The 27,702-nt window shown below is 38.1% G+C and overlaps 1 protein-coding gene and 1 pseudogene across 1 annotated transcript; both read right to left on the bottom strand.

Annotated features, from left to right (window-relative positions):
- Positions 1–1,864: 1,864 nt before the first annotated feature.
- Positions 1,865–18,324, bottom strand: entpd1 (ectonucleoside triphosphate diphosphohydrolase 1). Its single transcript, XM_084740219.1, has 10 exons — positions 18,180–18,324; positions 15,398–15,525; positions 14,814–14,931; positions 10,620–10,770; positions 10,123–10,282; positions 8,891–9,094; positions 8,439–8,696; positions 7,014–7,127; positions 6,753–6,890; positions 1,865–2,426 (listed from the first exon to the last, which is right to left on the bottom strand). The coding sequence occupies exons 2-10, from the start codon at positions 15,521–15,523 to the stop codon at positions 2,220–2,222; spliced, it is 1,476 nt and encodes a 491-aa protein (XP_084596345.1). The 5' UTR covers positions 15,524–15,525; positions 18,180–18,324; the 3' UTR covers positions 1,865–2,219.
- On the bottom strand, positions 18,049–26,399 carry LOC146312172 (E3 SUMO-protein ligase ZBED1-like; annotated as a pseudogene).
- Positions 26,400–27,702: the final 1,303 nt, after the last annotated feature.

Raw genomic sequence — 27,702 nt, 5'->3', positions numbered from 1 at the left:
AAGGTATTTTATACATTTAAAAAAAGCCTGCCTGATAATAATCCAAATATTGTTCTCTCCAAACCAACCAAACTCCACAGGCAAAAATCAGTAATTTTACCTCACATAACACTTGAGTTGCTGGTCCACCGCTAACCCAATCTGTTTGTTTGCTTGTGTTATTGTTTGATTTTAGTGTTTTTAAAGGTTAGTTTGGATTCACTAAAGTCACACAATAACACAAACAAACTGACCGATCAAAGCAGCGGTAGACCAGCAACCCCTGTGTTCTAGGAGGTTAAATGACCGATTTTGCCAATGGAGTCTTGTTGAGCGAGAGAGAGAGAGTTATATTTGGCTTATTTAATGCTGCCTTCTGTTAGAAATGGCTGTTTGACAGCAAGATAAAGTGGAGAAAATATTCTAAATATACCAAAAATTTAAACTGATACTGTTTTTTGTTTTTTTGTTTTCTTTTTGGGTTGGTCTGTTTTTAAGTGACCAGAATTTTGCTGATGAGTCTGTTTGCTTTTTCAAACTGGGGGTATGTCAACTGCTTTCTACAGACTATTGATAAGTACCTCATACAACCCCACTTCAAATAATCCGAACTATTCCTGACTATCAGAATGTTCAGTTTTTGTTAAAATGCTTTAAAGAGGTGTTGATTCAACTGTATGATCATTTTGGAGGCTGCAGTTTGTGGCGCTGCTGATCTGTACAGGGTGGTTACAGGTCCTTAAAAAGTTTTCAATTGTGTTTGGGAAGATTTGAAATATTTATTTATTGATTGCTGCAAGAATGGTCTAAAATTCACTCCAAGCCAAAAATATCTGCACATTTCATCTTTGGTGAAATCAGCAGAAGATGAGCAGTAAAAGGCAGGGCAGTCATCAGTAAAACCCACACGAGGAAGTTTGCCAGATTAATCATGACACCAGACCGATAGCATCTATCTATACATACTTAAAAAAAAACAAAAAAAACATGATCGCATTTGGACAAATGTTCCCTAACTCAACCAGTTATTGCCATCTATCCTCTATAATTTGAACTGCTGATATTTGTATTTACTCAGAAGAGTGTGCCTTCACATTTGATGTTGAGTGTTATTTCAAAATTGGTCTTAAATTTAATTAAATGTTGGTATTAAAATTAATTTATTAACTTGCTGATGCATGTAGACACCCTAACTGTATTGCATCATACAGAGAGGTGTTTGTGTTCATTTAACATACCCTCATCAATTGATAGAAACCTGTCATTACAATACAATACAAGTACATAGACCTAAAAGCCTGTTTAATGACCATTCAGTTGAATGTATTGCATTGAAGTAATCATACTGTAATGTGGGCCCTTTTACCACTAGGGGGCAGCACTTTCATTTTATATACAAAAGCTAGCTCTACATGAGGTTCAGTGTTGCTGGGCATTTATCTTTCATGCTGCTTAGAGAGGGTTTCTTACAAAATGTAACTGCTGCAAGAAGATGTCATTGTTACAACTGAGGGTGAGGAAACATCCATATATATAATTTGTCACAGCTGTTCCAGTTTACAGGAGTGCTAAACTAAATGTGCAGTATATGGTGGATGCTTTATGTCTGAAAGTTTTTTTTTTTTAAATTCATTATTAGCTAGTGCAATAGCTGAAAAATGGCTTCAAATCATAAAAATGTCCTCTATAAATAATTTTGCTGCTATTTTCATTGTAGTTTTGCTGGTTTATTGGTTTTAATTATGAGCAGAACTTTGTAATGGTAGTTTTTATAAAATTCAATAAGCTTTCTGGATAAAGTGCATTTAAATAAATCAAGCAACATTAAACATTTTATAACTGGCTATATCTTTACAAATCCACAAATGACAAGCAAATAAAAAAATCTTATATAAACTTGGGTTATTTTATTTATACATTATTATAGTCACATCATAATTCAAGACGCATACATGCAGACTGATGTGGGTGCACGCATTCAGATTCACACATTCAGACTCAACCACACACACAAACACAGAAACTGTCCTTCAGAACTCACTCTCCAGTGAGAGAAAGTATTTGTCCTTCTGAAATGTCTTCGAATACACGTGAGCTGCAGGACTGTTGACCTATGACCTCCCCACAAAGGCTGGAAAGTGTAAAGTTTTCTACATATTGGTAGAATAGCCCACACTTACGAGCCCTGACATATATTCCCTCCATCACTGTCACTCATACATACATCCTTCTGTGTGTGTTTATATAATCTGAGGCTGTTTGGTGCAGCGGGGCCAAAGAGGGCGCAGGCTGAGGATGAGGAGGATGAAAAGCAGTATTGCCATGACAGTGACTATGGAGACGTAGCCGGCGTGGGGCAGAGGGGGAGAGTCAGGAGCCTCGGCAGGAATCATGTTGGTCAGATTCAACATGTAGCCCAGTGTCCAACCTGCGTCGCTGCCTTTTATCTGGACACAAACACAGGAACATTGTCACTCATAGACCAGTACAGTTTGGAAGTATTCATACTGTACTTAAATACATATTTAAATGAAAAAGACAAAGTAAAATAAAGATTTCAGATGTTTCCATGTGCACAATAGGTCACTGAATGTTGAGTACAGTGAGTAGAAAATCATGTGAATCATCAATCACAATCATCAGATCTCAACCCAAATAAAAACTACGGGAGATTTTGGACCAACATGTCAGACAGCGCTCTCCATCACCATTAAAACATCAAATAAGGGAACATATTTTGGAAGAATAGTGGTCATCCCTCATTTAGACTTAAGAGACTTGGTGGATCTATGTCAAGAAGTGATGAAGCCGTGGCGAAGGCTTACTAACATGCTTTACATTGTTTTTTCCTTATTAATTTGACATTTATGAAACGCTGTTGGAGTAATGTAAAGACGTTTTCACTTGAACAGTATTTCAGAAATGTCACACTCTTTTTTAGCTATAATCTGACATAATATTTGAGCAAATAGCACTGACTTATGCAGATTTAATGTGAGACACATTTCTGCGTACACACTATAAATATTGATACTTTTGTTGAAGTGGAATTTTGAATAGAGAATTTAATTTATTTCTCCCTGGAATATGTCAAATTCATTTGACTGAATGATTTATGTACTATAGCTGCAGGAAATGTATATAAATTTACATACACAAAACAAAGGAGTCTGCAGCAGGTCCACACAAACAAACATTACATTATGGTAATATACAGCAATTAAAAATCCAGGACAAACAACAACAAAAACAACAAAAGACATTGAAGCAACACCAATAAAACTACTGATGACAATAATAAAAAGGAACACCAGTACATACATTATATCTAAAATAGATAAATAAAAAGAAGCATGACCATATTAGGTTGTTAAGTCATGTTATTAAGTCATTAATAATTATTTGCCATATATTAGCCTATCAATTACTCCATTTTAAAGTCATATATATTGTTTTTTCTACAATAAAACCCTTTTTTAACCTGCATTTTATAGTAAAGGATTAAAATCTTATTTTGAAAATTATTTTTATAGTTGTTTTTATTGTCACTTTAAACAAACGTTTAGCAATTTAGCTTATTTATGATTCTATTTTTTTATTCCCTACAACCATTTGCATGACACTCGTGATCCTCCATGGAGTCACCATCATTGGCCCATTCTCTGCTGCTTAGCAACCAGCTGACCAATCATATTCATGCAGGTGTACAGCGCGGCCACTACAACCATCTTTTGACGCAGCTGACATCGTTTATCACGTTGCTGGTGGCTGTTTGGTCTAATGACTCTGTGGGTTGACTGGTTGCCATAACAACCGAGACCGTAAAGTAAAGTTTCTCAGTGTTTGCCGTCTGGCTCCTGCCACCTGGGGGTAGCCACGGGGCTACTCACCTGTTTTCCAGTCGCCATTACGCCTGAGCCAGAGGTAAGTACCTCTTGAAGTGCCGCATGTGTTTTTACTTTATGTTTTCTGGCTCAGCGGGCTGCTTTGCTCCTTAATGCCTGCAAGCTAGCTAGCGGTTAGGTAGCTGTGCTGCTGTTTTAGCTTGTTTTAGCTTGACATGAGCATTTATTGCCTCTGCCTGTTCCTTGCTGGTGTTGTGCTGCAGTCTTGTTACACTATATGCTGCTAATAACGTGGCGTTATTTGGACTGATGTGAAACCTTATATAGCAAATGAGCTAATTCCCTGCTGTTCAGTTGTAATTTGGCATGTGGGTTAAGCTACATTACTTGCTTTGATGACCAGGTAGTGAACGCTACTACTCCTCTTCTGGTCTGGCTGAACTGGTTTTGGTGATATTTTTCTCCTAATAGTTTTGATATTGTTGAGTGTTTCCTACTGGCTCACTACAATTAAGTCTCTAGCAGATGTAGGGCTGGGCGATATGGACGAAGTCAAATATCATATTTTTGACCATATACGTTAATACTTATGATGTTGTGACAGTATTTTAGGGATGACTATTAGTACTTTTGCCTTAAGACCAGAAAAAGACAACACCTATGCTATATCACGTTATGATGATTTAAGATAACATTTTATGTCTCATATCATGATATAATATCGATATCTTACAGGGTCCTATAGAGGGTGATACTGTATACTGGTTGTTTTGCATTTATTATTTCCATGTAATATTGCCTCATGGAAGGAAACGTAGTCACATTCATAATTTCTTATTATATGGTATCTCGCTACTTAAAATGTTTAAACAGTTTATGTTAAGGCTTTACTTATCTTTATACTATATTTAAATCCCATTTCCCCAGCTCACTGCTAATTTGGCTAGCTTTAAGGGAAGGGAAATGGCTCGGCTTGCTTTGCATTGTTTTCCTTATTCATACATTTCACGATTGTAAAGGTACTATCAAGGTTAGCTGTAGTTTATACCATAGTACAGGCTGTCCATTTAATAGCATTGGTAGCTGTTTAGTTCCTGGATCCTCATTCTGCAACACTGAATGCGAGTCTCTGTGTGTGAATGGGTGAATAAGGGGCAAATTGCAAAGCACTTTGTCTACCAAGGTAAAAAAGCCCAGTATACAGTCAGTGAGTCCATTTTATTCAGTAAACTTATTGAGTTACATCTCAGGCGAGAAGGGCTTTGCTTCCATTGAAAGGAGAGTGAAATATGACCTTTGCTCCACATAGGTTAGCTACATTCATAATACAATAACCCTCAGAATAAAATACTGTTAGTAACTTGCCAAATGCTCATCTAAGGCATATAGTCTGAGCTACATTTCATGTGAGAGAGGCTTTGTCAGCCTTCAAAGGAATTGCAACATGCTTGTTGCTTCACATAGGTTAGGTACATTCAGTGTGTAATATTTTGTTTGTATGCTCTGTTAGTAGATAATCTGAATATCTTGCTCATCCAAGGCTAGCCACAAGGTTGTCTGTGTGCTTTAATTCAGATGAAGAAGGGTTTTACCCTCACCGCATTATGTTGCAGTAGTTTAAAATAGTGACTATTAAAATGACTCCCTGGAGGTCATGTTGAATCCCCTTATTGCAGCATTCCTTACATGATTCAGGTCTATCATCTGTCACCACAAAAATGGTCTGAAAATGTATTTTTCTGTCATTTTACAATCTGGACAGTTCCCATTAATAGATGATTAAGTTTAATTTTTAATGTTCTTTATTTGATAATTAGGTAATTAATTAAAGTAACATTCATTCCTATAAGCTGTTCCACAAAGGTACAATGTTACCTGCTAATGTCCAGGAAAAACAAACTAATGAAATGAGTTTTTCAGTTTCAAATGGCATTAATTCTGGTAAGATACCTGAACATTTTCAATCACTACTTATATATTTTTTGTCTTTAAATTATGTTTACTTCATCTGTTGTAAGACAAAAATAATTTTCTGGATTAATTGATTAGTTGGTTTATAAAATGTCAGAAAATGGTGAAAAATTTAGACCACTGTTTCCCAAAGCCCAAGGTAACATCTTGTTGTAGTGTCTTGTTTTGTCCATAACAAACAACAACAAGATGCATTCAGAGAATTTGGACATTTATTGTTAAAAAATGACTCAAACAACTGAGCAGTTAACAAAATAGTTGGTGATCATTTCAATAGCTGACACTAAAACTAAATTGCTGTATGCTGGTTGGATCAATTTATGATGGAGGATGGCATTGTCTCTGTTCACTTCTGTTGTTATTTTTGTTTTTTTTTAGCAGAGAACAATCTTTTCTTTTTTTTTCTTTCTTTTTTTTAGCTCTCCTACTGTTACCCTCATTGCTGTTTGGATTCCTTGAGAGCTCCCTCAAACTGCAAATGTAATGCTATAACCATTTACTCTGACTACTGGTCAAAGGCTTGACATGCTTTAAGTATCTCTTTACTAAACTGGAAAGGAAATGCATATCAGGTGTCACTGAGGTTTCTGAGCTAGTTCTAACTTAGTTTGTTCTCCACCATTGAGCAATCGAGTAAAATCTTTTTACCCTCTAATGCTATTAAAAGCAATGTGTAAAAGTGGGATATTAAGTGCCCAGGAGAGAGGTGGTTAGACAAGGAGTCACAGGAATCGGGGACAGCCAAATCTAAACATAAGTCCCCTGAATCAACTATTTTAAAGAAGAGAAGACCAGCCAAAGTCCTCAATTTTTCAGAAATGTCCTCACAAATATATAAGTACAGTGGCACACTTGCACAGATATACAGGGCGATGGCCAGTACAGTAGGATATGGCTTAAATCAGTGGGGGGCATGGTTTTGTAAGACAGGAAAGGAGTGGACTGTGATCTACTGACCTTTTTGATGAATTTTATGTTGGAGTAGCTCTCTGAGGTGAAGTTGTATCCTTCTGTTAGCAGGGTGAGGATGTATGTACCAGAAAAACAGTACTCAGCCAGATACTTTATTGGTATGCCTGAGTGCTGCTGCTTTATCTGTTCGAGAAATGATATCATCAATGTACGGTATAGGCAGGTTGGAGGACACAGATAAGACAGGAAAGTAGATAAAAATGGCAGCATATTTTTCCGTGCGTGTGTTCTAAATTTGCCCCTGACCTGATTCCATGGGGTAGCGCAGTAGCTTGTTAGCTTTTCTTTGACAACCTCCAGAGGGATGGATGTATCAGTCAGATTGAGGAAGTTCATCACAAAGTAGTATGCAGAGAAAGCCTTCAGAGAGGGAGAGGAAGAGATGAGGCAAAAAGAACTTGGTATCTTAGGAAATGAAGTAATAATTTTATAAATACTTAATTGTATTTATTTTACACAAGGTTCTCTTCTTGACTTACTGAGCCCTATTAGTGTGGGACTAGTATTGCCATGGGATGTTGTGTAGAATTTGAAAATTACCCTCTCATGTCTATGTTTTATGAGGCATACTCTCATGGGATAAGTGAAGTCTGTATTTTACTCTAATGTCAAGGCTCTTTGTGACATCAGCATTTCAGAAACAGTGTCTGTTCTTCAGCAGCCACATCAATAATATAGTTTGGAGTTATTTTTCCCACTTGGTGCAAATGTGTGTTACAACCATAAACACACATTTGCAGCTTGTTGAGATCAAATGACAGATGCTTTGTGGCTGTAATTGAATAAGACAAGCTTTTGTTGCTCCTAGCTAGGGCTGCACGATATGTTAAAAAAATCAGAAAGATTATCTCAAGTCCAAAAGCTTTGGCTGGTTCAAGATTAGTTTTATCCACTGTGTGGCAGATACAACCTCACAAAACAGTGGCATGGTTCTGTCTGACTAGGGTGAGTTTCTGCCAGGTTTACTGTATATACGGTTTTTACAGGAACCCAAAGATATGTACTAGGGGAGCCCAGATGGAGGTTATCTGGGGAAACTCAATCTACAAGTCTGTCTGAGTGACTTTACAATACAAATTGGATTTCTCCTTGATCAACAGCAGTTGATCGCCATTGTAATTACATGAGATTAAAAGGAAGAGCTGCTGGATTTAGTGTGATTTCTGGGGATAACTGGGCTCCCCTCACAATACAACAAAGGTCTCATTCACAGTATGTTAATCAATGTAAAATGGTTGACTGTCAGCAGAGACAGTCAAATAAGAATATACAAAAACCTTACAAAGAAAAGAATGAAACTAGAAAGAAACTAAACGTTTTCTTCTACAATGTCTTGTGTGAGTTTTGCTGCATCTGCAAATTCACCGCTAGATGCCACTAAATCCTACACACTGGTCCTTTAAAGGGTGAGTTCATTGACATTATGTGAATTGTTAGGGAGCACAGGAACATTTGAATTGACAAGCAGCACTTGAAGCTCCAATCATTGTTTATTAGAAAGATAAGTCGTGCCAAAAGCAGAGGTTGCTCAGTGAACTGTGACAAATAAAGTTTACAACTAATAGATAACTGATGTTATGTAACCCCTGTTTGTTCAACCCTCCAAGCAACACATCACATCTCATTGGCCACTGATAAATGAGCTGGTAAACAAACATTGTGATACATTACCCCAAATGGTCCCTGCAAAAGTGGCTGGAAGACCCCATTGAAAGAACACTGGCTGTATTTGCAGGAAGTGAAGTTGAAGACACTTTTGACAGCTTCCTGGCATTGCTGGAAGTTCCCTGTCCCTTTGAGATTGAAAGTTGCAGGAGCTTTCTGGGGTTTTCTGTCCGACACGCAGGGGCTGTCAAAGAGGACTGAGTAGTTTTTTGTTGCAGAGTAGCCCGGGTTGAAACAAGGATCTAATATTTCTGCAGGACCTGACTAGGAGAGAGAGCGAGAGAGAGAGGTGTAAGAGACAGAGACAGGAAACTAATTAAATTCAAAGTCAGCATCATTGCAAATTTCAGCATATCACAACTCTCAAAGATTATTCGGTCTCAAAATATCTCAAATTACAGTAGATTTGTTTTGAACAGTTCATCAATCTTAACAGAGAACAAAAATCAGACATCTACCTGAGTCTGCTGTGCCAGCGTCAAACGTAATGCTTGGTCTTTCCCGTAACACAGGAAGCTGTGAGTGTACAGGTTGTAATCGTTTCCATAGAGTCGGAAGGTCACAGAGTTGCTTGGCGACTCTGAGCCATCATAATTATCGGATACAAAGCTGATCTGAGTGGAGGCCCCACCAAGGTCAAGAGCGCCAGTGGTTTCCAAGCCCTGCAGCACAGATAAAAAGGCACTGAAGTCTATATAGTCTGCAGCAGAACCATGTTAGCCATGTTTCAATCCAAATATATTGGAAATTCTGACAAAATATTGAGTGAATTGGCAAAAGACAAGGGAAGAGTGTGCTTGTTTCCATCAATGACTGTTAGCCTATGCAATTATTAGTTGGTTCATTGAGATGGCAGTAGGTGGTGGAAGTTCTCCAGTCAGTAAACCATTATACCATTGCAGAAGAAGAGGGTGTGTAAAGGCTGAAAATTAATCAAAGTATGATCAAAATTGCTATTTAGCAGTGCAATATTCAAATCACAGTAGCTGCAGTTATATTATACATACTATTATAGATGAAGCACTGTGGTGCTACAGAGGTATCCTGGCCTGCAAATAGTATTCTCCAGATGTTTATTCATTTGTTTATTTAACAGGGGCAGTGCACAGTTACTTAGCTGTACCAGAGTAAGCTATAAAATAACTTTAATCTGTAGTCCCAGATGCAAGGGAGCATGTTTGGTGCAGTCACTAGCAAAATCACATCATCATTATTTTTGTATTTTATTGTATTTTATGTATATTGTTTTGGTTTGAGTTGTAGACTTTTGAAGATATTAGCTGTAGAGATGTCTGCCTTCTCTTGAATATGATGGAACTAGATGGCACTTGACTTGTAGTGCACAAAGCATCAAAAATAAATAAATAAATAAATAAATAAAAAAATTGAAAAACTCAACAGCAATGTCTTTTTCCAGTAATCATGGCAATCCACAGATCTTGTTGCGATCACTTTCATGTAGGAACTACTTTCTTTCTGACAGAATCTACCAAAATTACTTTGTTTATACTAGACAGAAAGTGGTCAGATGTTCGCTATGTTACCATGACCTTTTTCCAATGTGACACTTTAAAATATGTTAATGGAAACGTAGCAATTGGCTGATACACATTCCTGACTGACACATCAAAAACACATCTAAAAGGGGACAAACATGCATGGATATGTGTGCATACATATACTTACTGACCTGTTTGAGGCGGTCATCCAAGTAGTTGACGGTGACCCAGCCGAAGGCGCCCTCTTCCTGGCCGCTGAGTATTCTTGCCCCCTGGAAGGAGAAGGGGAACTTTTGCAGGGCTTTCTCCACAGCACGAAAGACCTCGTCTGATGCTGAGCTGTTCTCCATACTGCACGCACATGCAACACAAATTCATTAGAATGACTCACATCCATAATTCAAATCAATACAGCAGCCCATAAATAATAAATAGACTGTGTCGTATATAATGGATTTGACAGTAACATATTCGCTTCTCTAGCAGTAAAGTTCAAGTGGCGATAAATCACACAACAGGCGGAGGGAAAAAGGCTACGGTTAGCAGCACTTCAGCTGCCATTGTGAACACAATTACAGAGTTAAGGCTCGGGATACAGTCACCTCGGTGTCAGTATGAAAAGGCATGCTGTTATAGATGTGTGTTTTATGTTTGACTATGGGGATGCATGTGTGTAGGGGTGCCATACTTCAGCAGTCTCATTCCTGCCGTAGCCCCCAGATAAAGAGGAGTCTCATGGTGTCTACTCGAGGGGACCTTCTGCTCTGCGTCCTGCATGCACGCCCTCAGAGACTCCGCTGCCTTCCATGGAGTGGACGCATAGCTTGAGATACCTGGACCTGCAAATTTAGCAAAATGTCAAGAGGAGCGTGACGTCATTCAGTCTAAATTTAGTGGCCATAAAACATAATAAGAGGCTTGAGGTTAGAGATGCTATACTGCTTCGGGATTAAAGGTCATCTTTACAAGTTCATGAACTGGGAAGGAAATTTGTCCTGGAAAACAAAGCTTGGAGAAGACATTACCAAGATGTTTGCTTCCTGTAAAGATGCCTGACATACTCTCCCTTAAGGAAGTATTCAACCCTTAAGTTTCCCACAGGGCACAATTACAGCCAGGAGTGTCCCTGATTAGATATCCAGCATGAATCTGCACATCCTTCCTTGAGACTAGGTTCAAGTGTTTGCACAAGAGCACAAGACAAGTGCAACATCATAATCTAACAATAACAAGTGATGAATAGTCATAAACTGTAAGTTGATCAGCTGTTTAGGCTTGTCAATGTAAAGCTCAGCCTGTTGCTCTGAAAACAAAAACCCACTGCTCTGAAAACACTCACTTTGTTCAGTGACTGCCTCCATTAACATATTGCTCAAGTTAACCATTATAAACATCTACTCCTTCTAAAAAATTATAAATGATCTTCTATGATACCTAAACAGACACTTACTCATTCAGCAAACATTCTCCATTATTTTGAACTCTAATTAATGTGATACGGCAAACAATAACATTTAGCTATTCCAGCCTGAAATTGAAAGAGGAGAGCACTGCGGCTGTATTGTTTGTTATGAAGCAGGCAAGTATTTCAATTTAGCATTTTTCCTTTATGACATATTACAATAGTTTTATGATAAATTACAGTAAATATATTACAGATTTCTCCTTAAAAAAAAAAGCGTTGTAGTTTTAAGCAAACCTCACTCTGAGAAGTGTGTTGATCCTATTGTCTGCAGGAATCCGCGGTCTGGTGCCTATGAAAGCCCTCTACTTAAAGCTTTGATAACCAATGTAAATTACAAGACGAGGGAGGCCAGCACACACCAGCGGTGCTTTGATAGATAAAAGCAGTTGTTAAATCAACCTACAGAAGATGAGCTAGCAGCAGGAGTCAGTTTGACAGACCTGTGTCTGTTATACAGTATGGTGTGTATTCAAAAGGGCTTTCATAGTCCAGCAAGAACAATACATTGCATAAGAAAGTTGCCCTGAGGCTGAGACACTCTGGACAGAGACATCAGGTTTTCAATAATAGTTTCAGGACAAAATGTAACTTGACTTTACGTTATTCACCTATACACACAGCACGGGCACAGTAAGTGCCACTTTCTATGAATGGGTATGTTGTAACTTATGGGTTTATTAATAATTAATATATAATTTGTTGAAGGAATAGTTAGGCATTTTGGAACATACACTGTATGGACTATGATCCATGCACTAAGAACTTATTAACATTTACAACCTGACACAGACTCAGTGATTAGAAAGCAAAACCCAGTGTCATTTTGTCAGGCTTATCACACAGTGACCGAGTCTAATGAGGCATCAAGACTTGCAGGCCATAAATGAAAGTAAATCATTAATAAAAGGTTGTTCTGATACAGTAATCCATCAAGTGTGGAGTAAGTTGTAAATGGTAATGAGTTTTTAATCATTTTGGCCCTTTGCCAAAAACCTCTTTGCGGAAGGTTAGCATTTTAGAGCTGAAAGGGTTAGCTGATTAAATGTTCTGAATTGAATTTTTTAATTGTCATGTTTTTTTCAAGTTAAAATACAAGTCATTATTTGGTCCTGACTTCTGCAGTGTGGGTATTTCTTGTTTTTCTTTGTTTTATATGATCATAAATTTAATCTCTTTGGGTTTAGGACTGTTTCTGCCTAAACAAAGATATTTAAAGATGTTACTGGCAGTTTTCTTGCATTTTACAGTCCAGAAAATATTCATTCGAACTGTTAGATTAAAATGGGCCTCTTGATTAATGAAAGGGCTTGATTGCAATACAAAGCAAATAATGCTGGAGGCAAATAAACACCAACTAAAGGGATTTTTCACAATCTGTAGTGACCCAAAAGTTGTTCATACAGTATTAGGCTTAATTGCTAATTTATGTTAACCCTGGGAACTCACAGACTGCAGCTTAACAAAACACATGCAGACAAACCACAAGCAAATTGAGTTAATACCATTTTCAAAACACATGTGCAACATTTAGAAAAAATGCTGCAAAGTAACAAAACACAACCAAATATAGAAATCCTGCATGTAGCACAGATGACAGCAGACAGTTTCCAGGGGACAGTAAGTCATGATGAACCTAGCTGGGTCATGCCTGGTCTTGCCTGTTGCCATGATTTGAGACTCATGAAGTTAATGCAATCAGTTGTCTACAAGTGTGTTGGAAAAAACTGACATTTTTGCACTGGGTCAACAAGCGTGTCCCAGCCCTGTATGGGCATGTTCATGACTTTTTAAAGTCACCTGGCAACAGTTTCTGGTGTCATCAGGTAGGAGAATTACTGCAATACTGTGGTCTAGGGCTGGGGCGGTTCTTTGACATTATCAATGTCATCGATTACGAAAATATATCGATTTGCATATTATGCGTTGATGCGTCACTGTGAACTGCTGTGCCTGGTCGGAGCATTGTTTCACATGGAGAATTAGCTGCAGAGAGCCTCGCCACGATCAGCTTATGTGTGGGAGTATTTTAGACAGAAACACAATAGTTTGGCTCTCCTAAGCTCCACAAACTGGACATGCAGCAGCAGCAGCAGCAGTATCGGCCTTTACTTTGTGTCAGCACCCAAGCATGATATATGAGGATTATCAACACGTGGAACACGTTTCTGTTAGCAGAAATCACTTTAAATAGATTTTCTGGAAATTTCTTCATCTTGATCAAAAGTGATGTCTGCACCGCAGATGTTATCTTTACACCAGGTGTCATCTGATGGTGTTATTCAGCCTTTTTGTACTTTCTGTTCAATTTATCAGCCACATATGAGACAGAAATGGCCAAAAATAATGTTAGAGTGTTTGTAATTTATTTCAGTTGGCAGAAAAACTGACAGAAAAAGTGATGAAATAAGTCCATGTTATAACCAATATTAAGTTTTGAGTCAAAATACTGATTTTTCAGTTCAGTGAAGGGTTGACATTAATTAGTTATTAAATTAATATGCATCACAGCTCCGTTTGATTTGAGGTCCTGTATTTTCTGATCAGGCATTTTACATGGAGTCTATTAAGTAGGGTGGAAATTAGATTAGCTTTAAAATATGCCACTGTAATCATTCTTTTAAGGTGCTTTATGTGTCTGTTTTTCAGGATTATGATTGAATAAAATATTGAAATATTGATGAGACACGTTTTTCATATGAATTTTACGTAAATTAATTGTTATTTAATTGAATATTAAAAGAATTGTCAGATTAATCGATAAATTAATGGATAGATTAGTCGAAAAAATAATTAATAGATTAATCATTTAAAATATAATTGGTGCAGCCCTTCTGTGGTCACATGATTCCTACCACAGGGTTGAGCCAATTACTGTCATTACTGCAAATTTAATTTTGAGGGGCCAGTCTCACAACGGGTTTTAGATCAGCGCATGGATATATTAATACACCTAAGGATCAGCGCTGCCACACACAAGAAGTCAGGAATACAGCCTCTGATTGGTTGATAAGTCATCAACATAACCTCTGATTGGTCGAAAGACTCAACCCAAGTTGGGGGAATGTGTAGGATTTTCACAGCTGTCACATAAAAAAAATACTGTCACAGCTCCATCCTCAGGGCCTTTCTAAATTGTACAAATTAATGATCTATGAAGTATGAATGAGGTTTTGACCTCTACTTAATCCATTATTTACAATTTATTAGCCCATCATGAAGTATGTCTTCTTAGAAAATATGTATAAATATAATGTTCTAGTATTGCAAAATGAGTGTATTTAAGTGTACTAAATTAGGTGTCTATGATATGCACATTTATATAGGCTTGTGATTGTGCTTTGCTAAATATTTGCACCAACATGCGTTGAATATGAGACACGTGAATGTGAGCCGTGGCCGTGAGTTTGCGCAGCATACCTTTGACTTTGCAGGAGTGCGTCTGTTCAACTCTTCCAGTGTTGTTATCCTTCTCTGCCGGCCACTCATAGATATACAGAGCTGTGTGGGAGGAACCAGCATCCAGCACAATCCCATACTGGAGTGGAGACAGAAGGAGGAATTCCACTTCAGAGCTCAGTGACATTAACTCTGGATGAGTTCCATCCACATGTACTGTTTAAACATTCAGTGCAATGATTCTGTTGAATAGCCCACAAACAAACTTCCCAGAACTATATCAGCAGCACTTTTATCATACAAAGATAATACTAGCTTAGTGCTGAAACTTTTGAGTTAAAGTCCTTGACACTGTAACGAGTAATACCTGTGAGGCTCTAAATGGGCCTGCATTTGTGACAAAAGGAAGTGTTGACTTTATATTCTTATCAACATCCACTGGCCTTATTTGGACATGGATTTCTAGAGCCAGTAGTGCAGGTTGAGGTCATATTGACAAGAGACCATATTTGGCTTGTTGACTTTGGACAGAGATCCTCCTGTAACACAGAGGACTCCCACACAGGGAACAGGCTACAACATTTTAGTATTTTCCTCTTCCATACCTTGTACTTTTGGGGGAGGGGTCTGTTCTGCAAAACTGCTACCGTCACCAAGGCAACAATCGCTATGACACCAATCACAGTGATGATGATGGTCACAGGCGTGTGCCAGGGGTTCTTCTCTTTCATCTCTGAGAGCGGGGGCGGAGAGACAGACAGACAGGAAGGAGAAACGAGAGGGGTTGCCGGAGGTAGAGAGGGGGAAGATGGGGACGCATTGGAAAGAGGAAGAGGGGTGTGTTAGCCAGTCTTGCATCCAGATGTGAGTGGTGATGTCACAGCATGTGTGTGTTTGTATGTGTGAGAATGAGCCTGTCTGTCCGGGGGTTGGCGGAGAGTGTTTAATTGTGTTGTTTTGTAACCAAGGACTACAGATGGATTTCTGATTTGTTGTGTCTGAACTCACGCCAGGCTGTTCATTGATTCTGGGGGGGATTGTTATTTCAGCCACAGCACGTTTGAAAGGGTATTCCACCAAAGTACTTAGCTAATGCTGTAAGATCAACAAGATTTCCTCCATTGGTAATGATTAAAGGGAAACCAGTTTCACACTCATTATTGTGGAAATGGCTGAAATGTTTTGCGTGAAACAAGACAACAGACAAAGATAACCCGTATATTATGGGAATGTTGATGATTAAAGTTATAACAGTGAGTCAGTGGTGGCAAACAATTATTATTTAATTTCAACAATGACCTGACTGATACTGGATTTTGGCTTTGTTTTTTTGTTTGTTTCTATGGATACCGATATTATAAAGAGAGGGGTGCTCCCATAGCTCAGCTGGTAGAGCGATCGCCCCATGTACCGAGGCTGTGCAGCGGTCACTGGTTCGCTTCCCGCCTGTGACCCATTTGCTGCGTGTCATTCCCCCTCTCTCTACCCCCCTTCCTGTCATATCTTCAGCTGTCCAAATAAAGGTAAAAGCCCTAATAAATAATCTTAAAAAAAAAAAGGTAAAGAAATTCCTATATCGATATATCGGCCAATATTCTTTGTACAGATTATAATAGACAAAATATAAACACACACTTGGTAACACTTTATTTAATGGGGTGTGCGTAAGACTGTAATAAACATGAAGAAGTCTTATGAATGTTTCAGTGTCCGAGACAGTAGCCCCAGGGAATCTAGTATTAATGTGATTTTCTTGCTGTGTTTGGCTCCTGGCACCCTAGGTAAGAATTGGCTCATAAGGCGGCTAGCTTTACAGCTGACCGAGCTAGTCAACATCATCTCTAGATAACAGCAAACAGCGTTAGCTTACTTTGGCAATGAGTAATAGCTAGCTAATCGCTATTTGTCCATCAGCCAGCTCTGTCAGCTAAATCACCTTATGTTCTCTGGCAAACTTTGTAAAATTTAATGACATCTTTATGACATGTCCAAATTGTACCACGTAAGTTGAAAACTAGGAAATTATTCATGACGGTTATCAGTGTAATAAAACTTGATAACAAGTCCAAAATGTAGTACTTTACTTGAGGTCAAGGGCAATATTGATGACACACTTATAATGGTCTCATGAAGACCAGTGTCAAAACCACCTCCTGTGACAGTTTAATGTAAAGTTAAAACATGAAGCTAAACAGTTTCTTTAAGTTTGATAATGTCAGATTGTCATAACAAAGTCATTTTAAACAGTGTCAACTTTGCATTAACATTATACATACATATACACACATACATATATATATATGTATATATATATATATATATATATATATATATATATAACCTACAAATAAAAACAATCTGCAATATATCAGCAAGTGTCTGGCAATATGAATATGATGATGTATTGCAATACAGGTGCTACAGTATATTGTGATATACTGCGCTACTGCAAGAGAGGTAATATAATGCTAAGTTTTAAATTGAATTTCATGAAATCTGCCATAGTGTAAAGAACACTCCACCATATGCATAAAATCGTATGCAATCTTATTTAATTTTTTAAAGTTTTTTATGGAGTTAGAACAGTGAATACATATAAGAGCACTGCCATCTAGTGACTAGGGGTTTAAACAACACAAAATGAACCACTGCCACACATCTTTGCATGTTGCACGATACCGTGTTTTTGAGACTTGATAGTGTCACTAAAGATAATATTGCAGCAATCAAATGTATTTTTTATTTTTGTATTTTTGTATTACTTATTATAAAGTATTATTTTATCTTGAGTGTATATGGTCTGGTGCTGCTTTGTTTGGCTCCCATATTCCTTCCAAAGAACTCATTGAGTTTCCACTGTTTACCAATGGGACACACACACACATACACACAAACACCCACACGCATACATTAATTCTATTGTCAATAATATGAGCTAATATATTCACAGTTTATACGAGGACAAAACCAGGCTGGCTGTATTCACAAGACTATTGTCATAGAGAAGAGTGATGAACAATATACTAGCCTGAATTGTTAAGTCTACACACACGAAGGCACAGACACACACATGCACACACGGTTGTTTGATTATTACTGAGTTAAGTAAACTGGCAGGCTCTATCTAGGTAGACATAACAGCTGACAAAGTGCACACACATTATCAAAACAGGTCTGACTGTACAGCACACATTTCATAAGGACATATAGTACAAAGGCACCCACACACACGCATACACACACAACTGCTTTTGCATCAGCAGGACCTGGAGCAGTGATAGTAAACCTGACCTTTGTCTGCTGTGGGAAAACACACAAAAACGTGCAACTTACAGCACATTAAAGCAGTGAGCCAACGGCGAACGGAGAGCGGAAGAGAGTACTTACCTCTGTTGTCTACTTCAATGAACTTACCACTGACGGGGCAGGGAGGGAGAGGGACAGACAGAGATAGTGAGAGGGGGAGGAGGGAGAGGAAAAAAGAGAGCGCAAGTGGACGGGAGAGGAAAATATGGGGTGGAGAGGAAGAAGAGAGAATGGACAGAGGGAGGTAGCAGGGTGATAAGATGAGGAGAGGTTTTTTTCCGTTCTGTCGTAGCCGGACAGGGGATTAGAATAGAGCTGTATGTGTGTGTGTGTGTGTGTGTGTGTGTGTGTGTGTGTGTGTTTGTGTAGTTCTCTGAAGCACTGAGTTTGGCATTTCCTCCCCAAGCCGGGGCAGCGAAGCTGGTCACTATGGAGACACAGCTAAAGCGTGTTTGTGCGTGTGTGAGTGCGCTCTTGTGTGCATGTGAACCCCTTAAAAGGGACTCTCTTTCTCCTCCTCTCACTCCTCTCTGACTTCCACTTCATTCTGTGGGATGTGTCGAACGGAGGGGAAGTGGGGACTCCCTTGTTTAGCTGCCTTTTTTTTTTTTTTTTTTTTCTTCTTACTGGCAGGCTGTGATGTCATCTGTGTGACGGATTGGAATCCCCTGCTTTTCTCCAAGGCAGTGTGTGCGTCCGTATGTGTGAATGTTAGAAGAATAGGGGTTGCTGCAGAGCTTGTGTGTCTGTGTGTGTGCAGGCCCAAAACCTGACTTGCCTGCAAATCTGTTTATCCATTCTGCTATTTCACACTCTCCTGCTACCACACATGCAGATACACAACCAACATACAGAATATAATTACTATCAACTTATTTATGTCACTACTCATTCCCTAACTATCCTCTCTCCCTGGAGAGAGCTGTATGACTAAATGTCTCTTATCATTAAAGAAACACTCTTATGCACACACAAAGCTGAGATAAAGTATCCTGTAATTGTTTGACCATGTCAGCTCTGAGCAAACAGCCAAAGTTCATGTCCACTTTTCCTCTTTTAAAAACGTGACACTGGCTGTCTAAACCAGATATGGTCTGGCAGTAGTTTATTTATTCACTGTGTATTGTTTTCTAGAAATTAATCATTAATTTTGTCTCACAGCTGAAGTGGAAAAGCATAAATTACAGTTGGACTTTGCATCCCAATGCTGTTTTGTGCTAATTAAAGCAATAATAAAATATTTTGAATATCACCAGAGTTAAAATGCATAAATAGAGTGCTATAGAAATTACATATTTTTGCAGCCCAACCCAGAAATTAGCACTGTTCTGGTTCCCTCCACAAAAAGCCAATGGGATTATTACACTGGGTTTTAGACTACTGCTGGAAAAAAGCTCTGTGGCAAAGGAAAGATAATGGTAATTACATGTTTAGTTCAAGACAAGTTAAAAGATAATGTTAGGCTATAAGCAAACTACACTACAGTTGCATAACTTTGTCACCTCCACTAAGTGACTAGTCTTGTCCTCAACAACTTCTTCAGTCCCTCTTAGCCACTTGTTATCTTTGTTTTTTAAGACACACAAAAGCTTCAAGATTCATGGAAGGGATTTTTACTGATGAATTTTAGTCATAGAAGAAAATGTGAAAATCTCTTGCTTGTGTTAACCACAAAGTTTATTTCAAGCTTCCACCTAAAAACTTGGATAGATGGATGTAGAAAAAAAACAAAAAGTTGTGATGTCACCCTTAGGTTTCCGAATATCTTTTATGGATTCTGGTTTACAGCTTTGTCATTAACTTTGCCAGCTAATGAAACCAAATCTGGGCAAAGCCAAGGAAAATTGGGTGGAGCTCTGCTAAGATAAGAACAAGACTACAAGGGTTTACTGTTAGGCTGAGACACCTGAAAAGCAATCAGAAATGCTCCAAAACATTGTTGTCTCAATGGCTTGTTAAGACATGTCCACGTTGGCTCCAGATTTTGTTACCTCTTTACAGAAAATATCAGCTATAAAAAAGGCAAAACTTGAAATAAAGAGAAGTTTAACTAAGTTGTTTGTTTACTGTGTAGATGGGGCACATTGTATCAGATCATATAAATGTTTCAAAAACTTCTTTACTAATAAAAATCCTGCCCCATACTTTAATAATTTAAACCCTCAAGTTTTACGTATCACTGGAAGGGTTTCATTGGCTGAATGAAGACTGTGAGATGTGACTGAAAGAGCCAAAAAAGTGGACCTTTAATTGAAATTATTTTGTCGAACAGAAACATTTTGCTACCTAAAAATCCTTTGTTCCGATAATTCACTTTTTTCTTCTTTGCAAAATACTGAGTTGCAAAAACAATTTATTTACCTTTATGCTCAGTGAGTAAACTCATGAAAGGAACGTAGAATTGTTCATCTTTTGGCAATGTACAGTACTGAACTGTTGGTGTAGCTCAGACTTTAAACTATCCTATCAAGTATTTTAGATAGTATCAGAGGCATTTCTAATACTGCCCTATAAAAAAGCTTAAACAAAACAATAGGCTATTAGTTTGCTCAACCTTTTCCTTTTAAACTTTTGCTCCAAACTGAGCTCAAATCATTTAACATTTAGCTAAAATTCATCAAATGAAGTTGTCTTAAGTGTGTAATGAAAACATTTGCAACATGTAAATGAAAATTCAAAAGATATTAACAGTCAACACAAATTACAAGATGCAGACAGCATCTACATCGCAGCAGCCTCATTGGTGTCAGCCATCAAAGGCTCATACAATGCCAGTCTTGTTGGGGGTCTAACCGCTAACCCTGACCCTGATTACTGTCTGAGTTGCTTCATACAAGACCAGCATCTTGTCACAGTGGGATTATGGGTTTCATTTAGTCTTTCCCCGACGGCGTTCAGCCAAAATGAAGCAAGAATAAAACCACATGTGATTTCCACATGTTTACTTGTTTTACAGTGTCTTCACATGCCTTGATTTATACTGTCATTACTGTGGCTGTTTGTTTAGCACATTTAAAATGTATGAGAACATCTGTGGTTTGTCTGCTAGTGAAGTTAACAACCAGCCCTGACATTAATGAATGTCTCCATTAATGACAGCTGGCACCAATTACAAAACTCTTGCATTGTTATAGGACAAAGAGGGAAGTGGTTACAGTATAGCTGTACTGGTGTCCTGGACTGACCTGAACCTCACCCTTCCTTTCAGTTACTGTGAGTTTAAAAAATGTTTAGCAAGAAATCGAGCATGTTTCCAGTAAAAATCCTTGAATTTACTGTTAGATCAAAGTCGAGAAAGAATGCAACTCTATGTGTAATCCGTTCGTGATGATGATGCTGTTGGCAGCAGACTAATCAGAGTCACAAACACATGTTGAGACAGGAACGGGGCTTACCTGAGAAGCAATTTAAGAGCATGAGATCATAAAGGGAAGGGAATTCTCTTGGGACATCAAAACAGATGAAACACAGGCTTTAGGCCACACAAACACACACAGGTTTGGACATTCTTACTTCCTTTCAGGAATTTTATTGACATCATACATTCCTGATTTGATCACTACAGCATGCCTAACCCCAACCCTTGAACTATACCAAACCTAAGCCAGTCTTCAATCTGAAGTCTTAGACCCTCACTACTTTACATAGTTGTTTGAGGGTTACCAAAATGTTGTAACTTTAGGCGCGCACACACACAGTCTCTGATCTACAGTGATACAAATTTGCAGATAGACACACAGACATGGCCATGATCGCAGACAACGCAGTGTTTCTACTTCCAAACCCTCTGTAAACACAACTGTATTGTTAAGGTGAGGCCAGGATGGTTCAGACTTCGACATGACGAAAGGGGGAGTACATGGGGAGATACAACTGGAAAACACAGTGTGCCTGAGTACTTTTTATGACTTTAATACAAATACTTTAAGAATTTTAAGAGATTTTCTAGCAAGTTGAGTAAATAAAAAGTATTTTTGAACTAACTGTCTTGTCAGTAGGCAGGAAATTAAAAAAAAAATGTGTAGGGAGACTTGAGATTTAACAACTTCTGTTACATGCAGCAGAAATGGTGTTTAGAGAAACGGCAATCAGATCTTTCACTTATTAAAAACAATGTTCAACAACTGTGATACATAAAATAACATTCACAACACAAACACATTCTTCTTGTGTCTATATTCATTCCCTAATCCCTAAATTTTGATTTAATCCTCACCAGGGCTGGGTATTGTTTTAAAAAATTCTGATACCAGCACCTTTAAAGTAATGCTGATACCCAGTGCTTAAGTTTTACTTTATGTACTTAACTTAAATCTCAACCTGACCTGTTAATAAAAGCATAAGTATTGTGATTCGATATTACAATTTATTGCAATTTTTGTCCTTTTTTAACACTAGACTATGGGAAAAAGTTGAATCATACACTTCTAGAGACTGTATATCATGAGCAGAGGTGGAAAAAGTACTGAAAAATTGTAATTGAGTAAAAGTATCTTTACTTTGCTTAAATCCTACTCAAAGTAAAAGTAAAAGTACCCATCTAAAAATTTACTCGAGTAAAAGTACAAAAGTACTTCATTTAAAATGTAATTTGAGTAAAAGTTACTTAGTTACTTTCAGTTATTTAATACAAAAAAAAGGATGAGTCATGAATCAAATCCAGCACAAGTTGTTTTAATCAACTTCGAGGCATATTAAAGTACACATCCACACTTGTAAAAGCTCAGCTGAGCTCAGTAACATGATCCTCTTACTTCCTCACATTACAAGGACAACAAGGACAGTCACAACCTGTACTGTAAAGTGCAAACTATTTTCAGGCATATTGTCCAACCGACAACACTACAATAAGAATAAAGAAAATTAAACCAGAATCGAAGTATTCAAAACACAAAATGCACACAAAATAAAATGCCCACAGGATCCCACAATTCTGCCCACAATCTACAACTTTAGACTGGAAAAGCTCTTGTTTAATTTCAGCAGCAGCTGATTTTCAAAGTTTTTTGCTGCAAGTCTTGCTCTCTTTGCTGTGAAGAGCAACCCGACGAATGCTGCTTGAGCGCGCCTTGCTCCACCTCAGCCTCAGCCATCTGGTCAAGGTGATGCCTCACATACAGTAGTCCTGTTTAATGACAGACAGCGTAGGGAAATTAAGTACTGAGCTATTATATTTAAGTCAGATGACATATTGCAGTATGCACTTTGGCACTATTGCACTTTAATACCCCAGCTCCCACTAACAAACACGCCTGCACAGTACAGATGGTTAACTGTAATTTCACCTCATGTTATGCTTTTTTAGCATTTCTATGCATGTGGCAAATAAAACTCCTTGTATTCTGTATTGAAATGTTGTTAATATGTATTTGTTGATAGAAAACAAATGAACAAGACTAAAATAAATTACTGATTGCTGAGATATTGAACAATGGAGTCATACCTGCTTCAATGACTTCAGCTTTGTCAGTCCAGCCCGTCTTAAATTTGGGTAGGAGGATTGCTGCTGAGATAAGCTCTCGGTCCTCCATCATGACTCTGAAGCGCCTCTGGACCCCTTGCTGTAGTGCCGAGATGAGTGGGAGGCACATCTTGACCGACGCTTCCTGCCTTCTCAGTTTGGACTGTAATTCGGAGATCACTGGGAGCAGCCACCCAAGGTGTGTGTTGCTCTCTGACTGAAGAATATTCAAGGCCTTTACCACTGGTCTCATCACACAGCAGAACTCATCCAGAAAGGCAATTTCTGCCTGACTCAACCTGCACAAGATAAATAAATAAAAAAACAATAATTAAGTTTTGTTTATTAACCCATTTAGCCCCATTGGCAACAATTGTTGCCAAAGTGTATCACTGTCATTTTCGACTCACAATGAAAAATCTTAAGGGTACTAATGCAACTTTTTCCACTTATATGCTAGTAGACAACTTAAACAAAAAGGTTTTGATTTTTAAAAAATAATTTCCAAGTGTGTCCTATTGCATGACATCATCTGCTTCCTGCTCCTTCTGGCTGAGGACATGGTGGATGCAAATCTTCCTGAAAAGAAGCCATTTTCATAAATTTCTTCTGATTTTCCCCCCAAACATATTTATAATTATTTAGTAACCCTCCCCCCCAAAATTGTACCTAGGATAAATATTTTTTTGTTCATGGGCTTATTTCTGCAAGTGGCAACAAAAGTTGCCATTGGGCACATAGGGTGTCGCTAACTAAAGGAAAACACTGTCTGCAGGATTGCTCCTAATTGACTTAATTAAAATTTTAGAATGATGTACAATGGCTAATTTTAGTCTTTTTAGAATACTCTTCCTAGCTAACACACAAGTACTTACCATAACCAATGCCCATACAACAATTGTTGCCAGTCACAAAAATGCTATTTTCTCCAAAACAAAGAACAAAATGGAAAAAATAAATACATAACATGATTCAGAGGGACTCAACTGATAAAATGATATGCCTTACAACTCTGAAAAAAAATTGGGCACAAACGGGTTAACATAGAAGGATTTGGACTTTGTAACCATAAACAACAAAATAACATTTACATCATATAATATTGTATTGTATTATATATTGTGTATTTTATACTCTTGAATCAGCACTGTTTATTCATCATGAATTAGGACAAATGTTTATAAAAGTTATATATGCTAATTAAATATTTTAAAATGTAAAAACAAAAACTCACATTTTCAGTTTCAGTTCTTCGCAGACATGCCTGATGGCATCCTCCCCTTGTTCTTTTATGATGCGTAGGATTCTCTCCACAGCCATGTATGTTGAATTCCACCTTGTTTTGTTGGGTCGAATGAATTGAAGACCACATTTGTCTTCCACAGCTTCTGCTGCAGTGTGCGAGCGACCTGACTTATTCCACAGAGCTTGGCATTTGCCAAAGGCTGAACGTGAAAGCCTCTTGTAGGTTTCGTTCTTTTCAGCAAGGTCAGCATCTGTTGTGGCAACTAAGTTCGGTAGGTGGCATGCTCTGGTGTTTGGGGAGCTGGTACTCCAGGCCGTTGTCTTGCTCTAGGATGCTGAATGTGTCTTGGAACTCAACATCATCATCCGATTCTGAACCTTCTTGGTCTGCATCTGTATTGGCAGTTGATATCATCCAGGACACCTGCAAGCACATCAAAGGTGTGTGACCCTTTTAACCTCTTGCATGCCAACACGACAGATCTTCTCTCGAAAGTCTCCCTATCAATCCAATGGCACGTGACACCTATGTAGCTTTTTTGGTGTGCAGACCAACAATCTGTGGTAGTAGCGACATGATTGATGTTACTAAGGTGTGATATCAACTTTGTCTTCATTTCAGCAGCAGCTTCTGCGATTCTGCTCTTAACTGTGGGCCTGGAGAGCATTTTGTATTGAGGATTGAGCAGCAGCAAAGTCTTTGAATGCTGGCTGTTCCACTAAAGAGAAGGGGTGGTGACCTTCGCAAATTAGCCTGATGAGGAACCGGTCAACTGTCCCTTGAGACACGCGGATGGCACCACCCACCGCAAGTTTGGCCTGGTTGTCTGGGAGCTTGCTCTGCTTACTTTTGCCTTCTTGTTCCTGTGGTGACTTCTGTGAACATGCACTAAAAGCAGCAAGCTTTGATGGATGCTTTCTCTGTGAATACACACAATACAAGAGGGTACAGAGTAGTTATGTATTTGTAGGCACACTCATATTTAGAAAATACTATTTAAGAACTAGAACATTTATTAAGCTAGAACAATCTCATCCTTATGAAAAAAATGTGTTGTACTGTCACTGTTATATTAAAAAAATGCAGAATTTAATAGGCCTACTGTAGGATTGCTGCAGTTAGCTAGGCATTAAATTCATTAAATTATTAAATCCTTAAATTAAATAGAGAAATTCTACTAAGAATCCCCCGCCCACTGTCCCCATACGTCCGCGATCCGTACTACACCGCCCCCCCGGCCCTGCAAAATCTCACTTCTACGTTTCTGGGAAAGTTGGCAGCACTGTGTTATCTGGGATTTTTAAACCAAACAACAAATAAACTGTTTGGGATGTAAGAGACAAAAACACATGCGCTAACTTACCACCACATGCTTTCGTAAATTAGATGTTGATGTCTTGAATGCTGAAAGCTCCGTTCTGCCGGGCAGGCACATTTTACACTGCATGATAATGTTGTTGCCTTTTGTGCGTTTGAACGCAAATAAGTCTTCCAAGTTTGGCCAAGGGTTTTTGTGGCTTTCCTCTTCAGAATTTATATCTTCGTTGGGCCCTTCCTCCTCCATGATCTCCATATCTTGGTCAGCAACAGCCATCTTCCAACGCGTAGATCCAATTATGAGACAGGGCGCGCGCAAGGCAAGGCCACGCAATTGACTTTCACTTCCGGGACACAGGGGTTTTCCGCCCGCATTTAATTTTTTCACTATCAATATTGTACTCAGTAACGTGAGGGGGTTCAAATGTAGCGAAGTAAAATACTTGGGTCAAAATGTACTCGAGTTAAAGTAAAAATTACATATTTCAAAAACTACTTAGAAAATTACAAATTACTCATAAAAAGTACTCAATTACAGTAACGTGAGTAAATGTAATTCGTTACTTTCCACCCCTGATCATGAGTCATATTTCCATATTTTGAAATAATAATAATATTTATGCTCCTCAGGCTAGAGCTGTCAAAAAATAATAAATAAAAGATGTTACACCAAATTGATCCCCTGAAAACTGCACACAGCACAAAGAGCCTTACAAGTAACATCCCTCACATATGAAATTGAACTTCAAAACTGTGAATTTTGAGTTTTGACCTGTTGAGGTCAGTGTGGAGTGTTGAAGCCAGAGTAATAGATTGAGTTAGCAATGTGAAGTCAGTAACAATTAGTTTGCGCAAAGCAGAGGGAATTTATGCCTTTAAAGTTTGAGCTCACATACTGTTTTATGTTAAGCATGTGAAGTAAAATGGATCCGTTTGTTGAGAGAATATTACTACAGTTGGATGCTAATTTCTGTTCGGTTCTGTCTCGGTAATGGGAATTCCCATTATATGTTAGCATCAAGCTAAAGGACTAAGTGCTAGTAATTTATACATAAATTAAAAATTAAAAAACGGTCATAAAAATAAATTCCAAACCCTGAAAAAACAAATCATGATACGTAAAGAATCCTTTTTTTCCCTCACACCCCTAATATTTTCTGGTTTCTTTACTCCTGTGACATTAAATGGTGTATGTTAGGGTTGTGGATAAAACAAGAAATTTTAGGATGTCATCTCGAGCATTGGGAAACACTGCTCAACATTTTTCACCATTTTCGGACATGTTATAGACCAAACAGCTAGTCAGTTAATCAAGAAAATAATCAGCCATGAAAATAATTCCTAGTTGCAGCCCTATTCCTGATTCTAAGCTAACAAGTCCAGACAAAATTGAGTCTGAAGTCCAAACTGCTTTTACAAGTTTAAAAGTACAGCATTTATAAGTACTCATACAAATAAACATAGGCCTGCACACATATATATAAATGCCCAGACACACAGTTCATAGGTTGGCCTAATTTGCCATCCTCACACAAAGAAGTACACATCTATGGCGTTTATATTGGCAGGTCCTTGTTTGA

This window comes from Lutjanus erythropterus, chromosome 17, assembly GCF_056507025.1.
Source record: "Lutjanus erythropterus isolate fLutEry1 chromosome 17, fLutEry1.hap2, whole genome shotgun sequence".
NCBI classification, from domain to species: Eukaryota; Metazoa; Chordata; class Actinopteri; order Lutjaniformes; family Lutjanidae; genus Lutjanus; species Lutjanus erythropterus.
Note: the sequence above shows the minus strand (reverse complement) of the source record. Positions and strands in the feature narration are given on the sequence as shown.

What these genes read in the sequence shown, in the direction of transcription:
- entpd1 (XM_084740219.1), bottom strand. Translation starts at nt 15,523, where the DNA reads ATGAAAGAGAAGAACCCCTGGCACACGCCTGTGACCATCATCATCACT. An exon ending in TGGATGACCGCCTCAAACAG is followed by an intron (nt 9,095 to 10,122) that starts GTCAGTAAGTAT and finishes TCTGTGCTGCAG; the next exon opens with GGCTTGGAAACCACTGGCGC. An exon ending in CGCTGGCACAGCAGACTCAG is followed by an intron (nt 8,697 to 8,890) that starts GTAGATGTCTGA and finishes TCTCTCTCCTAG; the next exon opens with TCAGGTCCTGCAGAAATATT.